Below are 14,848 nucleotides of genomic sequence, written 5' to 3'. Positions count from 1 at the left end.
CCTCTTTCTTCAGCTCTGTGACCCGATCGTGGGACACCAGCGGGGATCGGGTCCCGCGGTCACGGAGCTAAAGGGCTGGGCACTTAAAGAGCAATGTACCTGTACGTGCTTGTGCCCAGCCGTACCATTCTGCCGACATAAATGTGCAGGAGGCGGTCCTTAAGCGGTTAATGTGTTTATACTTCAGCTCGGATGTTGAGAGGGTTTTAAAAAATAATGGAAGCAAATACTTTTCTGCTTTTATTTCATCCATTTATACACTTGGGGTTGTGTAATGTTTGATTGCTTTACACTGTTTTAATAAGATTTATTAAGAACTAGTTTTATACTAGACAAATATGTTGATACTGGCAACTGTCCCTTGCACCAAGAGACTTTTGAAAAAGCTTCATCAAAACATCCCAAGGGTCAAACCCAGTACATACAGAAGCATCTTCATTGTCAATAGTCAAGTTATGAAACAAAGATTCTACGTTGAGGGGAACACCTGTCCCACCTGTTTAGAACTGCCCGTAAAAAGCTTGGTCCATTGGTATGATGTAAAACTCAAGGACACTGAGCAATGTGGCCAAATGCTTATATTGAATTGTATTGTTGCTGTATTGTCAAAGGCAATGAGTAAACTGTTGGCGCTATATAAATCCTGTGTAATAATAACTTTAAAAGGATACCATCATGTATATAGATTGCATCAACAAGACCTTGTTGCCACAAACTTAAAAGTTGTGGCATTTCCAAGACTCACGTGGTCTCATGTGGTCTGAGCCTTGTGAAAGAATTCAAATAACCCAAAGCATTGTCAGTCATGGGGTACCCCAAGGCTCCGTCTTTGTGCCCTTCCTATTCTTTCTCTATAATTCTTCCTTGTGCCAGTTGATAACCTCCAATGGCTTCCAATACCACCTCTATGCTGATGACACCCAGATTTATCTCTCGAATCCTGAATTCAACTTCTTAATCTCCTCACGTATCACTAATTTACTGAGCAACATATCGTTATGGATGTCACAGCACTTCCTCAAACTCAGTCTCTAAAACTGAGCTTGTAATATTTCCTCCTCCCCATGACTTTACCTTTGAGATCAATGGCACAACCATTGGTCCCTTCACACATGCAAGGGTGCTGGGTGTAGTCCTAGACTCTGACCTCCCCTACAGCCCCCCCCCCCCTGCCCCCTTAACCTCTGCAACCTTTCCAGAATTCGCCCTTCGTGACTAACGATACCACAAAACAACTTATTCACTCCTTGGTTATTTCCCGCCTTGACTACTGCAACTCCCTCCTTACTGGCCTACCTTTAATCACTTAAGGACCGAAAGGATTTTCCCCCTATGACCAGGCCATTTTTTGCAATACTGCACTGCGTAGCTTTAACTGACAATTGCGGGCGGTCATGCAACCTTTGTCCTTTTTTTGTTCCCCACAAATAGAGCTTTCTTTTGGTGGTATTTAATCACCTCTGCGTTGTTTTTTTTTTTTTTTGCATTGTAAACAAAAACAGAGCGACATTTTTGAAAAAAAAAATATTTTTTACTTTTTGCTATAATAAATATCCAAAAAACAAAAGATATAATGTCTGCAAAATAGGGGATAGATTTATGGCATTTTTATTATTATTATTTTTTTTTTTTTACTATTAATGGTGGTAATTTGAAATTTTTAGAGGGGCTGCGATATTACGGTGGACAGGTCGGACGCTTTTGACACTTTTTTTTTGGGACCATTGACATTTATAGAGCGATCAGAGCTAAAAATAACAATTGACAAATTGACAGATCCCCATTCTGGCTCTCTGAGAAACGATCGTGGGTCATCGGCAGACATACAAAGCCATCCACAACATCGCTCCCAGCTCGATCACCAAGCTTATCTGCAAATATCGCCCAAAATGTCCTCTTAGCCCCTTCCAAGACCTTCTGCTCTCTAGTTCCTTCGTTACCTTCTCCCATGCTCATCTCCAGGACTTCTGCAGAGCCTCTCCCATCCTTCCTGCCCCAGCATGTCTGGTCAGCTCCTACCCTGTCTTCCTTCGGGCGATCCTTGAAAACGAATTTATTCAGGGAAGCCTACACCACCTCCACCTAAGAACTGTAGTCACTTCTATCAGATCATCCTCTGCACCTATTACCTTTTGTACCACCTCCGCCTCCCTTTAGATTGTAAGCTCCATGAGCGGGGTCCTCCTATTCCTTCTGTATGGTAATTGTACTGTCCCCCTTTATATTGTAAAGGGCTGCATAAACTGTTGGCACTATTTAAATCCTGTATAGTAATAATAATATAATAATAATTAGTGCCACGTTCACAATGTACAGTATGTGCATTACCCTTCAGTGATTGTTGGTACCACTTATGAGTGTTAACCCCTTACGCCTCATTCACATCTAATGTTTTGTGATCTCGGGCAGAATTGCTACGATTCTACCCACAATCCCAAATCACACTTCAGTAATGACAATGCACCAAACGTGTTCGGGGGCTATTCATTTTCTTAAACGCGGTGCCAATCAGGGCAAAACCACAACATGTTTAGGTGCCATTAAAAGTTCAAAGGTCTGTATACATGCACATGCAAGCAAAAAAGGGCCATCCACCACTGGATGCAATCTGTGCCAGATCCTCCAATGTATGACTATTAACTGTCACCCAGTGAATTGCATACTTGCCAAAATCTTCAGCTACAAGTATAGCAACAACAGCCTGATCATTCTGCACCAATTGTGCCCTCCTTGCTGTAAAATCCCTTTCTTGGATAACATCACACAATATAAGGCATGTTCATATCCACTATACAGTGATTCCACAATTGGCAGCGTAACTGTATTGCAATAGTTATACAGATATCCTCTGATGTCCTCCAAGAAAAGGGATAATATTGGCACTTTGATTACTTTGTAATTTATTATTTGGATTCACTTTACTCACATATATAATGTTGATGATTGAGTGATTTATGTTTGTATATAATTTTGCCTTGGCCCTGCAAAAAACTTTTTAATTAGTAAATGTAGCTGCCCCCATGTTAATATATCACCTCTATCAATACATAGAAGCAAGGGTTTTAAAGTGATTTGTAAAGTCTCGTTTTAAAAAAACAAACCAAAAAACTTGGTATACTTACCTGCTTTGTGCAGTGGTTTTGCACAGAGCAGCCTTGATCCTCTTCTCGTGTCCCTCTTTGCTGCTCCTGGCCCCTCCCTACTATTGCATGCCCCCCACAGTCAGCAGCTTCCTATGGGGGCACTGGAGTCGAGACATGGCGCCGCTGCTATGTCTCAGCCAATCAGCAGGAGTGTCCCGGACAGCTTAGACATTCGTGGGCATCGCTGGAGAAAGATGGGGCTCAGGTAAGTAATTAGGGGGTGCTAGGGAGGCTGCTACACACAAAAAGTTTTTTATCTGAATGCATAGAATGCATTCAAATAAAAACCTTCTGTCTTTACAACTCCTTTAAAACATTACCAATAATGGGCTCATTTACATTTGTGCAGTGTATTAACATGTGCATTATGTCATGTGTTAACGTGTTGCGTTAAGGGAACCCATTCATTGTGAAAGGGCTGTCAACACATCTGAGTGTGTAGGAAATCAAACTTCACCCCTTTTTTGTAATATAAGCCAATTTATATGAAACTGTTCACATCTATAAATAAATAAAAAAACAACAGTTCTTCCTCTTTAATGTTAAACCTTCGTATGTGTAAAATTTCACCTTACATTGGACCCCCTAAAACTGTAAAAATGTAAATTATCGATTTGTGTTGGGGGATTGGAATAGGCAGAACTATTATAGCTTTATTCCTCGTTCCTGCAGTCTTTGTCCCAGCTGGTTGACTGGTCACAAAGTTGCTTTTCCTCACCGTTCCTCTAGTCCCAGCCTTTTTGAGATCAGTGGTCTTGAATTGCATGTGAAGACATTTCGGGCTCGCCCACATCCAAGTAGTGGAAAGTGATGAAGAGTGCAAGAGAAGTATTGTGCTTATTTGTATCCCCTTAGACAGAACAGTCATTTAACCCTTGTAATGAAGGAAGGGGATTGGGGAGGGGAGCATTGCAAAGTGAAATTTTACAAAACTCTTTAAGGGCCCTTTCACAATGCAGACCGTTTTAGGTCCGCCTATCGATTTTTCGGGCGGACCTGAACGGGCGCTCCATGTACCTCTATGGAGCGACGGATGTCAGCGATGAAATGTCCGCTGACATCTGATCCGCTCTGCTAAATCTAGACAGATAGAAACCCTATTTTCCATTAGTTTATTAGGATCAGATGAAAATGGACAGGTTGATCCGTGTTCATCTGATTCCTCCATAGAGGAGAGAAGAGCTCTGACAGGTCCGTCTCTGCACAGGGAGCAGAGACGGATTTGTCATGCGCCGGCTCAGTGGGGATTGATCCCCGCTGAGGAGATTTTTTGGTTATACTCCTCTTCTTGATCACATAAGTGCACTTTTGCTCCCATTGAGACCCAGCGTTAGCAAATAGCGGGCTATTTCCCACTATCAGCTGTCATCCTAGAGCTGCTCCAGGCTCTGGACGGATCCCAACCAAATACACCCAGTTGCCTGATTGACAGCTGGCTCCAGGTTTCAGCATTCTCCAGCCAGTGTTCCCATGAGTGCTAGAGGGGCAGAGTGGAGAGCAGTGATAGACAGTCACTGCTGTGAGCTGACTGAGAACTGAGTGATCAGTGCTCATGTGACACAGTCTATTAGGTACAAACTTATCACCAAATACCTTTATTTATATCAGTGGGACATATTGGTGGTTTGATTGGATTTTCTGTCAGGTTGGATTAATCTTTGCCTGTCTAAACAATTATCAATCAAGCTGTCCTTTTAATGCAAATTATATGATGCCATTATAAGATACCATTCTTTCTTTGTAGTATGTGGTAGTTGAAACATTGTATCATTATGTAGTATGTATTACCAATTTAGGCCTGTACTTTTTATATATTCCAAATATATAGAATCGAGTGTGCTATATGATAGGTATTAATTTTTTTTTTTTTTAATTTAATATAATCTGCCATGGCTTTACTTCTGCTTATTTTCAGGGTTAACATGTAATGAACAAAATTTCATCACCAAGGCTGCCTTTCATCAAGCTGCTTCTGAGCATGGGCTGATCATAGTGGCACCTGACACCAGCCCACGTAGGTTTTTTATTATTTTATTTTTTTATATACCTTTAAAAAAAAAATGTTCCTATAGAATCTGCTGTGCTGATTTGAGATGCTCATCATTTTTTTTGTGCTTATAAAGAATTATTTCACCAGATAATATAGCTAAATAAAATTTGTAATATTTGTTAGATTCCGCACTTACGTGTAGGCTGGGCTGCTGCCTCCCCCAAGGAGCTCCAACCAGAGTAGTAAAAACGATATGAGTATAGGAGTGAATGGCGCTGCCTGTCACCTGAAGAGTGCTTCTCTGCAATGGATACTCTTTCCTGGTGAATGTAAAATAGGTGAAAAGACACTGCTGTCACCTGAAGAGTAATCCTCCACCGTGAACCACTCTTTAACTGCTTGCCGCTCGCCGGCCATCATATGACAGCCAGGGGCGCGGCTCTCATTCTGTGAGGGCGTCATATGATGGCCTCCCATTTAAACAGAGAATGTGCGCGACCATCCCTGTTTCTCCCTCCCCCCCCCCCCCCCCCCCCAGGGGGGTGAACAGCCATTGGCCATGTCTCGGGGACACTGTTCGTCACCGGTAGTAAACAGCCATTGGCCAGCGGCTGTTTACCTTGTGATCGGCTGTGATCCTTTCACAGCTGATCACTAAATGTCAACAAACCACTGTAACGAGCTGTTACAGAGTTCTCCTACTCACACACCGATCGTGTGTGAGAAGGAGATTGCTGCATCTCGTTACCATTTAGGCCCCTTTCACACTGGGGTGGTTTTCAGGCGCTACAGCGCTAAAAATAGCGCCTAAAAAAAAAACCGGCCCCTTTCACTCCAGTGTGAAAGTCGAAGTACACAGAATGCCTCTCTCATGCTCCTGCATGAGATAAGGAAATCGTCTGTCACTCACAGCCAGGAGGTAAAAACAGACACCTATTTCTCTGTGTGTCTGTTTTTACCCTCCTCAAGAAAGGATACGGACGAGGGTTGCTCAGAGCTGGAAAAACACTCCATGGCAAGACTGGGCACAGATGAAATGACATCCTCTGCTGTAACAGATATTAGACTTAATAAAAAAAAAAAGGGATTTACATCCACTTTAAAGTGATTTTAAAAATGACAGATGTCATGCTTACCTGCTATGGTATACTCATGAGAAAAATAATAAGCCGCGCTAAATCACACAAACATCAAATTGTGCATAAATAAATGAAAAAAAGAATTGTGGACTGTTAGCAGCCTCTAAACATAAATTGATATGGAATCACACCATAAATAATAAATGCATATAAATGTTATAAGCTCAGGCCATGCGAACCGCTCATTCCTTGCAGTATAAGACCAAGTCGCATGTACCTATGTGTAATAATGCAAACTCTAAAGACACCCAGTGTATGAGTTACAAGTCCGTATATATAAGCCACCAAAAATTCTCTCAAAAAGTGTGAATAAAGTCCTCCACAAATGAACCGTAAATAATCCACTGCCAAGTCCAATTAGGTAGTGCTTGATCCGCCACCAAAAGAAATTAAATTTGCCGCTTACCAGAAAGACATGACCCCCCACTACAGAGGGTCACCAAAAGCATATGGATATACACTCGTCTTCCAGTCAAGAGGGGTCCTCGATGTTCTCCTTGCGCCGCCACTCCAGTAAAGGTTGTGGGAAAGCGCTCCCAGAAATCTTTCTCATAGATCCAGAGGGACTGGATGACACAATTTTTTTGCGAAACACGTAGGGCTGAGCGATACGCTAACGTCACCTCGTGTTTGGAACAGTTCCAGGAGAACGGGTCTGTCCGCATGCGTCCGGCCGGCGCAACGGACTCAAGGCTTTTGATTTTTTTATACACTGTAAGTGCAATTTTACTTTTTTATCTTTAGTAATAAAGGGTTTTACACTATTTGGAGTTCTATCTCTCTTCCATGGTTTTGATATCCCTATCCTGAGTCCCTCTGGATCTATGAGAAAGATTTCTGGGAGCGCTTCCCCACAACCTTTTCTGGAGTGGCGGCGCAAGGAGAACATCGAGGACCCCTCTTGACTGGAAGACGAGTGTATATCCATATGCTTTTGGTGACCCTCTGTAGTGGGGGGTCATGTCTTTCTGGTAAGCGGCAAATTTAATTTCTTTTGGTGGCGGATCAAGCACTACCTAATTGGACTTAGCAGTGGATTATTTACGGTTCATTTGTGGAGGACTTTATTCACACTTTTTGAGAGAATTTTTGGTGGCTTATATATACGGACTTGTAACTCATACACTGGGTGTCTTTAGAGTTTGCATTATTACACATAGGTACATGCGACTTGGTCTTATACTGCAAGGAATGAGCGGTTTGCATGGCCTGAGCTTATAACATTTATATGCATATATTATTTATGGTGTGATTTTATATCAATTTATGTTTAGAGGCTGCTAACAGTCCACAATTCTTTTTTTTCATTTATTTATGCACAATTTGATGTTTGTGTGATTTAGCGCGGCTTATTATTTTTCTCTTTCGTTTTTCTGTATTTATGTGACACAGTTAAGCTGCAGCCAAATCAGTTTCGTTTAGGAGTAATATATGTGATTCATTTTTTAATTTCACCTTAGCGCAGTTTTTCTCCCCTTTTCTCTATGGTATACTCATACAGGCTTGATCTCGAGCCATGCTCTGTGTGTGCATTGACACACACAGCTCAGCCCTATCCCCCACTCCCTTTTCACTGATTTGACAGCAGCAGGACCCAATGGTGCCAGTGAGGAGAAGAGAGGGAAGTGATGCTTTTTGCACACATAAAAATGTCAGAAAAACCCAATGCTTGCTTCTTAATAACAACAAAAAATCTTGCGAGCTACCATAAACATGTACTGACTTCTATCTAGATAGCTGCTAGCACTGATCACGTCCCATATGACTGTGTAGAAGTAATAAATATAAAGGTAAGTGCTGTGCTATCCTAATTGGCATGTGATATCCATAATTAATATTTTAGTGCAAAATACCACAAATCACTATAAAGCATATACTCAAACTGTGTCTTAAGTGCTACACGTATATACAATACATAAAGTGCCCCAGTGACAATACTTTTATCAATAAAGTGACTCCGTGCAACAATATAATGCAACGTGTAAAATCTTATCATCACATGTCATATTTTTTTAAAAAAGTCCTTATTAAAGTGCTCCAATTCAATGCAGAATTACGTTCCAGTGCACTAAAGTGCTAAGTGCAAAAATTCTATGGCAAACAATTCATGTGAAGACATGCGTTAATAAAATATAAAGGCCATTCCAAAAGACAATAATCAGATCCAAATAATGGTGATAGCAAGCGTGTTCCTGTGTCCACTCAGGTGCTCCCCCCTTCAGTGTATGCGCTCACCTTAGAGCGTGTGAGTTTGCAGTTAAGCTTGGTGAAAACATGCATATGAACCACCCCAGGGTTTGGTATCTGTGATAGGGTCCTGGGCTGTTTGATGGCACGTTTTATCATACATACATATGAAAAAGGAAACTAGAAAGTGTGATATTGTTTTAAAATTTTATTACTAAGCACTAGCCCCTTTAATAGGGTACTCACATTTCAAGGGTTCTTCAGTGCACCACTCTTATTTTGAGTTTATCAATAGCATAGAAAATTGCCCACACAGTGGCCAACGATACCCACACCGGGGCAGAAACTCTGATGCGGCCACAGACCGCAGCAGAGCACATCAGGTATCATAACATAATCGGTCTGCCTCTGAAGCAACAGGCCTCAGCTGGGCAGACCGACAACAACCAAAACTTAACTTATTAATACCCCAATGTAGGGAGAGGTTAACAGCAGGAGAATCTGTGCTCAATAGCATAAATGAAGGATAAAATGACATAGGAACACCCAGGTCAGTCTACTACCATATTATAACCGTAATGTTGATCTAAGGGTTATCTACTGCATCAGTTGCCGTAGTGTTATCATCTAACCAACAGGTCCACACCTTTTCAAATTTCTGCGGGCAACCCCTGCTCGTGTAGGTGGCTCTATAAAGGGACAAACTGGCATTCACTAGGCCCTTCCAGAACCTGATAGAGGGGGGAGATGATTGTCTCCAGCTCATCGTGTTGGCCTTGCGTGCATAGTACAGTAATAGGGATATGAGTATTTTCCTAGCTCTATGGATGGACATTTGTTCCACTAGCCCAGTGTTTCTCAATTCCAGTCCTCATGGCCCACTAACAGGTCATGTTTTCAGGCTTTCCATTATTTTGCACAGGTGATTTGATCAGTTTCACTGCCTTAGTAATTACCCCAGCTGTTTCATCTGAGGGAAATCCTGAAAACATGACCTGTTAGTGGGCCATGAGGACTGAAATTGAGAAACACTGCACTAGCCTCAGCAGACAATATTTAGGATCATACGGAACATTAGCCTTAGTGATATTATTTATCACCTGGAGAACTGCCTTCCAGTAATGTACAATTGCTGGGCAAGCCCAGAAAATTTGAAAGAAGTCCCCTGGCTGATAAGAGCATCGCCAGCACGCCGGGGAATGCGTTGGCGACATCTGATGCAGCCTGTGGGGTGTGTAGTGAGCTCTATGTATAATTTTGTATTTGACCAATTTGGCCCTAGCTGAGACCAGGGAAGAAAACGGAAAGTCCCAAATCTCCCTCCAATCGTCCTCGTCCAGCCCCGGTATGTCCCCCACCCATTTCCTGCGGAGGGGAGGACAGCTCGGGGATGGCAGCAACCAGTAGGGACCCGTAAATCTGAGAGGTGGGTTTCCCCAAATTCTTCACCCGAAGGGTGGATTTGAGCTCAGAGAATTCCATTATAATTGGTTGACCTAAGAACTGACATATATACGCATGGGCGATTTGTAGATACCTGAAATGGGCTCGTGCAGGCACATTAAATTTGGTACGCAATACATGAAAGGGAGCAAGCTCCCCATTGGTGACAACATGCTCAAGAGTCAGTATTTTGTATTTGGCCCAGGCCTGTGGATCCGGGATGGTAGTGAATTGTGGTAGGTTAGGATTCAGCCACAGGAGGGTGTGAGGAGACCAGGTGTTTGTCAGGGATGCCCTCAGCGCCTCTTCCACGCCCTCATAGTGGTGCGCATAGAAGGGGTGGGGCAATGAGGTGTTTTTGGCCCCCTAAATACCAACCCTTTCAAGGCCTCCAGAGACCCCACTATAGCTGCCTCCAACACCGTAGCAGAATTAGTCAGATCCGGCTGCAACCACCAGTGGACGGTTACAAGCTGAGTGGCCAAGAAGTATTTGTGGCAGTCCGGTAGAGCCAAGCCTCCACTATCCACAGGCCTGGTCAGAGTGGTATACTTGAATCTAGGCGATCCAGACCCCCAAATAAATGAAAGAAAAATTTGTTTAAGAGAATTAAAGAAGGTTTTATTCAGCCATTGCGGGGAATTCCTAAATATGTACGTAAGTTTGGGGAGGACTTTCATTTTTAGAAGATTGATGCGCCCAATGAGGGAGAGGGGAAGATTGCCCCACACCCTCAGTTTGGATTTAATCCCTACCAGGACAGGTTCAAGATTAAGCTGGACAAAATCCCCGCCCCCCTCTTGAAATAATGATACCTAAATAGGTTAACTTATCCACCCATTGGAGCGGGGTAGAAGGGAACGAGGAGGACCTGGCCCCCTCGACCACCGGAAAAAGCTGAGACTTATGCCAATTCACCCTCAACCCGATAAAGGCGGAGAAGGCGTCCATGATTACAAGTGCGCTCCGCAGAGAGTCACCAGCATTGTTAAAAAAAGCAGTAAGTCATCCGCGTAGAGAGCCACTCTCTCCTCCAGCCAGCTGGCCCTAAGACCACGGACCTCGGCCGAGCTCCTGAGGGCCTTCCCAATAGGTTTCATGGCCAGGGCGAACAAGGATGTGGAGAGAGGGCATCCCTGCCTGGTGCCCCTCTGCAGGAGGAACGGAGGAGACAGGAAGCCATTCAATTTAATCCATGCTAGGGGACCGGTGTACAGTGTGCGCATCCAGGCAATAAACTTCAGTGGGAAGCCCATTCTTCTGAGCACCTCCCACAGATACACCCACTCCACCGTATCAAATGCCTTCTCCATATCAAGGGTGGCAATGGTCCTAGTGCCTTGATTAGTGTGGGGGGCATGGATATTGGAAACCAATCTACGGATTTTGGACTGTGGACCTACCTGGCATAAAGCCCGTTTGATCAGGATCAATCAAAGATTTAATCACCTTATTAAGTCTAGTGGCCAGTATTTTGGTTAGTATTTTCAAGTCACAATTTAGGAGTGCTATTGGCCTGTAGGAGGCGCACAACTTATTAGGCTTTGGGATGAGAACAATATGGGCCTCCCTCATAGAGGATGGCAGGGAGCCCTGTTGAAGACAGGCTCGATACAGCTGAGCCAGCCTGGGGGCAGGTAGCTCCACATGGACTCTATAGTACTCTATGGGTAGTCCATCTGGCCCCGGGGTCCTCCCAGCCGGGAAAGACCCGATGGCCATCGTCACCTCTTCTGATGTAATCTCTGAGACAAGGAGTTGTCTCTCTGCGTCAGAGAGCCACCCAATGCTATCATGTCCAACATGGAGGTCATAGGACTAGGGTCAAATCCATCAGGGAGTGAGGAAACATAGAGAGAGGTATAAAACCTGGTAAAAGCAGACAGAATGTCCTCCGGAGAAGTAACCAATACTCCTGCCATTAGAATTTCTGAAATAACCGCTAAGGGCTTATCCTGCTGCTCCAACATCGCTAGTAGCTTGCTGTTCTTATCACCATGCTCAAAATACTCCTGTCTGCAATGTTGTATACCTAGCCTGGTGGTGTCTGAGACATGGAGATGCAATTCTCACCTAAGCGAGGAAAGTTGCTCAAATTTGGGTATTGTAGCTGAGGCCGAATACTGATTCAGAGCCTCCTCGACCCTGTACTGTAGGTCAGAGACCTTGTCCCCAAGTTCCACCTGCCGCCACGGCCGAAACGTACTGACCCCTGCCGTGGGCTTTGGAAGCATCCCATGTCATCTCCAGGGAGGCTGACCCCTCATTGTGCACCCAATAGTCCTGCAAGGGTGGATAACCCCTAGCATGGACTGTCTCATTGTTGATCCAGTGGGGTTGTAATCTCCAGAGGGCTTTGCTTCTTATCTTGGTGGTCCTAATGGTTAGTTTAAGAGGGTGATGATCCGATAGGCCAGAGTGAATGTAACTGGCCTCCTGGATACTAGCCAGGAGGGCATTATTGGCAAAAGCCAAATCAATTCGGGAGGATGTTTTAAATGTAGATGAGAAGCAGGAGTACGTTCTATCCTGGGGATGAAGCCACCTCCATGCCTCTTTGAATTCTGTAGCCTGGGCCCACACACCAAGGTCAGGATTGAAAGTAGAGTGTGGGGGGAGGGTCTATCCAGATCCCGTGACAGTGTGGCATTGAAATCTTCCATGAACGGGACACTCGCTGGACAATGTGGAGCCAACCTTTCATATAATGTATACAGAATGTGTATCTGGCTCGGAGGCAGATAGATGTTCACAATGACATATTTCTTACCATAGATACTCAACACCACCATAGCAAATTTTCCCCTGGGGATCTAAATGAACCTCATGGATTGCACATGGAACTTGTTTACTGATCCATATAGATACCCCTCGAGAATACGAAGAGTAGGTCGCATGAAGGGCCCTTTGCACCCAGGGTTTTTTCAAAGCCAGAACCTTACTACCAGTTAAGTGCGTTTCCTGTAGCAGTACTATGTGGGGGTTATGTAGCTTCAAATAATGGAATAGGAGCGAACGTTTATATTTGGAGTTAAGGCCCCTGACGACACACAATATAATAGTCAGCGACTCTGCGTCTGAGGGGGCCATCATGGAACACCAGGGGGAAACAGAAGCAGGATGATCCTAACCAACCAGTAGATAGCCAGCCTATGAGCAGCACAGTACTTATTCATTACTTTAAGGCAGAAAAACCCCTCCCCCCAGAACATATAACACCCTACCCAAACATTATGAGAACCAAGTTCAATGACCAAAAAAATAGGCCAGAGAGCCATACAAACCGATGCAGGGTTTTGTCCCTTAACTAGAAAAAACATAGTCTTTAGGTCACTGGGACCCCTGGACGTTGGGCCACTGGGCCGAAGGTGGATACAAACCTTCCCGAGAGAGTCCGTCTCAAGTGCGGGAAGGGAATCCAAGTGTGGAGGGGGAAACGGAGGGGTGAACAGGGGGCGCTTCTGAACAAAGGTGGGTTGAGTCAGTGTTAGGCATTGGAGCTCCTTAGGAAGGAGTAAACAGCATCCTAGCCAGCAACAAAAGACAAAAAGGGGGTCAATAATCATCAGTATGGGTACAAGTGAGATGTAGTAGGGAGGAGAGGACTGGGGACAGAGATCAGTTAATGCGGGAAATCAGCAAGAGACCGTTCTTCCCATCGGCCGACCATGTTTAGCGGTTGTCCAGCCATGCCGCTGCAGCCTCCGGAGTATCGAAGAAACTAGTGCTGTCCCAGTCAGTAATTCGTAGACTGCTGGGATACAAAAGGCCGAAACTGATTCCTTTTTCTCGAAGCCGGCATCTCACATCAGTAAAGGATTTGCGTCTTTGCTGTACCTCCTGAGAGAAGTTGTCACGTACCTGGTATGAGAGCCCAAAATTCAGGGAGCGGCCTCTCGTAAGCCTCTGGCTCGAGAACCCCTGGAAGTGGGAACAGGAATTCAAGAGTTCAGAGGGCACAAGTGCCAGGCTGGTGTAGGACTGGTCCGGACCAACAGGAGCGAAGGATCCACAGAAGCGCTGGATAGTAGACACCCGGCAGACCGGTAAGAACGCAGAAGACAGCTGGCACAGGCAGACGGGCTGGAACAGCAGGTGGCAGACAGCAGAGGGCAGCAGGCACAGGCGTTCACGCAGGAACAGCAGGTGACAGACAGCAGAGTCAAGTACAAGCCGGGTCGGTAACAGGCAGGCAACAACGGTACACAGGAAGAGGCAGAAGCGTAGTCAGACGGGCCAGAGGTCAGTGGCAGGCAGCAAGCAAATGTCGTCAGGAACAGGCCGGGTAACAGGAATCAGAGGCAGACAGATAGCGAATAGCAGAATAACCGGACACGCTGTAGACTGGACAGCAAGGAGGCACAGTGGCAGATTCCTTAAGTAGCCCTTTGGGCACCAAAAACGGTTGCACGGCTTGTCTGCGCGCCTCCACGGGTAACCGTGCGCCCGTTCGTGACCCGCGTGAGTCCGTTCGCACCATCGCGCACCCGTGTGCGCCCGTTCGTACCAACGCGCACCCGCATGCGTCCGTTCGCGCTAACGTGCGCCCAAGGATACCGACAAGTTCTTAACAAGGGGATTCTGCGGGCAGGTCTTCTATATGCCATTGGACCACTGGGACGACCATGACATTGCCCCCCCCAAGGGGCAGCCTCCGGATGCCCAACTGTGCCATCTTACCCGGATGGGACTTTTTAAAGGCAAGGATCAATCTTCTAGCATGGATATTAGATTCCGGTTCCCGGGAATTTTCCTCAGGCCCATACCCCTTCCATTTTACCAGAAATTGAATCTGATTACGTCTCTTCCTACAGTCCAAAATGGATTCAACCTCCTATTCGATTTCTCCATCGATGATCACAGGTTCCGGGGGACCGACATTTCAGTTGGCAAAAGAATCCGGAACTGCAGGTTTGAGTAGGGCCACATGAAAAACTGGGTGGATC

General features: G+C 45.0%; 1 protein-coding gene across 2 annotated transcripts in view; it reads left to right on the top strand.

Moving 5' to 3' along the window:
• The window catches only part of ESD (esterase D), a 111,859-nt gene that overhangs the window by 40,050 nt on the left and 56,961 nt on the right, over window positions 1-14,848 (top strand). For both annotated transcript variants that reach the window (XM_077483253.1, XM_077483252.1), the window contains exon 4: window positions 5,059-5,157. In XM_077483253.1, coding sequence (XP_077339379.1) covers window positions 5,059-5,157 — 99 coding nt within the window. The remainder of the gene's footprint in view (window positions 1-5,058; window positions 5,158-14,848) is intronic.

This window comes from Lithobates pipiens, unplaced genomic scaffold, assembly GCF_037356315.1.
Source record: "Lithobates pipiens isolate NorthernLeopardFrog02 unplaced genomic scaffold, aLitPip1_a1.2 Scaffold_16, whole genome shotgun sequence".
In the NCBI taxonomy this organism is placed as follows: Eukaryota; Metazoa; Chordata; class Amphibia; order Anura; family Ranidae; genus Lithobates; species Lithobates pipiens.
Note: the sequence above shows the minus strand (reverse complement) of the source record. Positions and strands in the feature narration are given on the sequence as shown.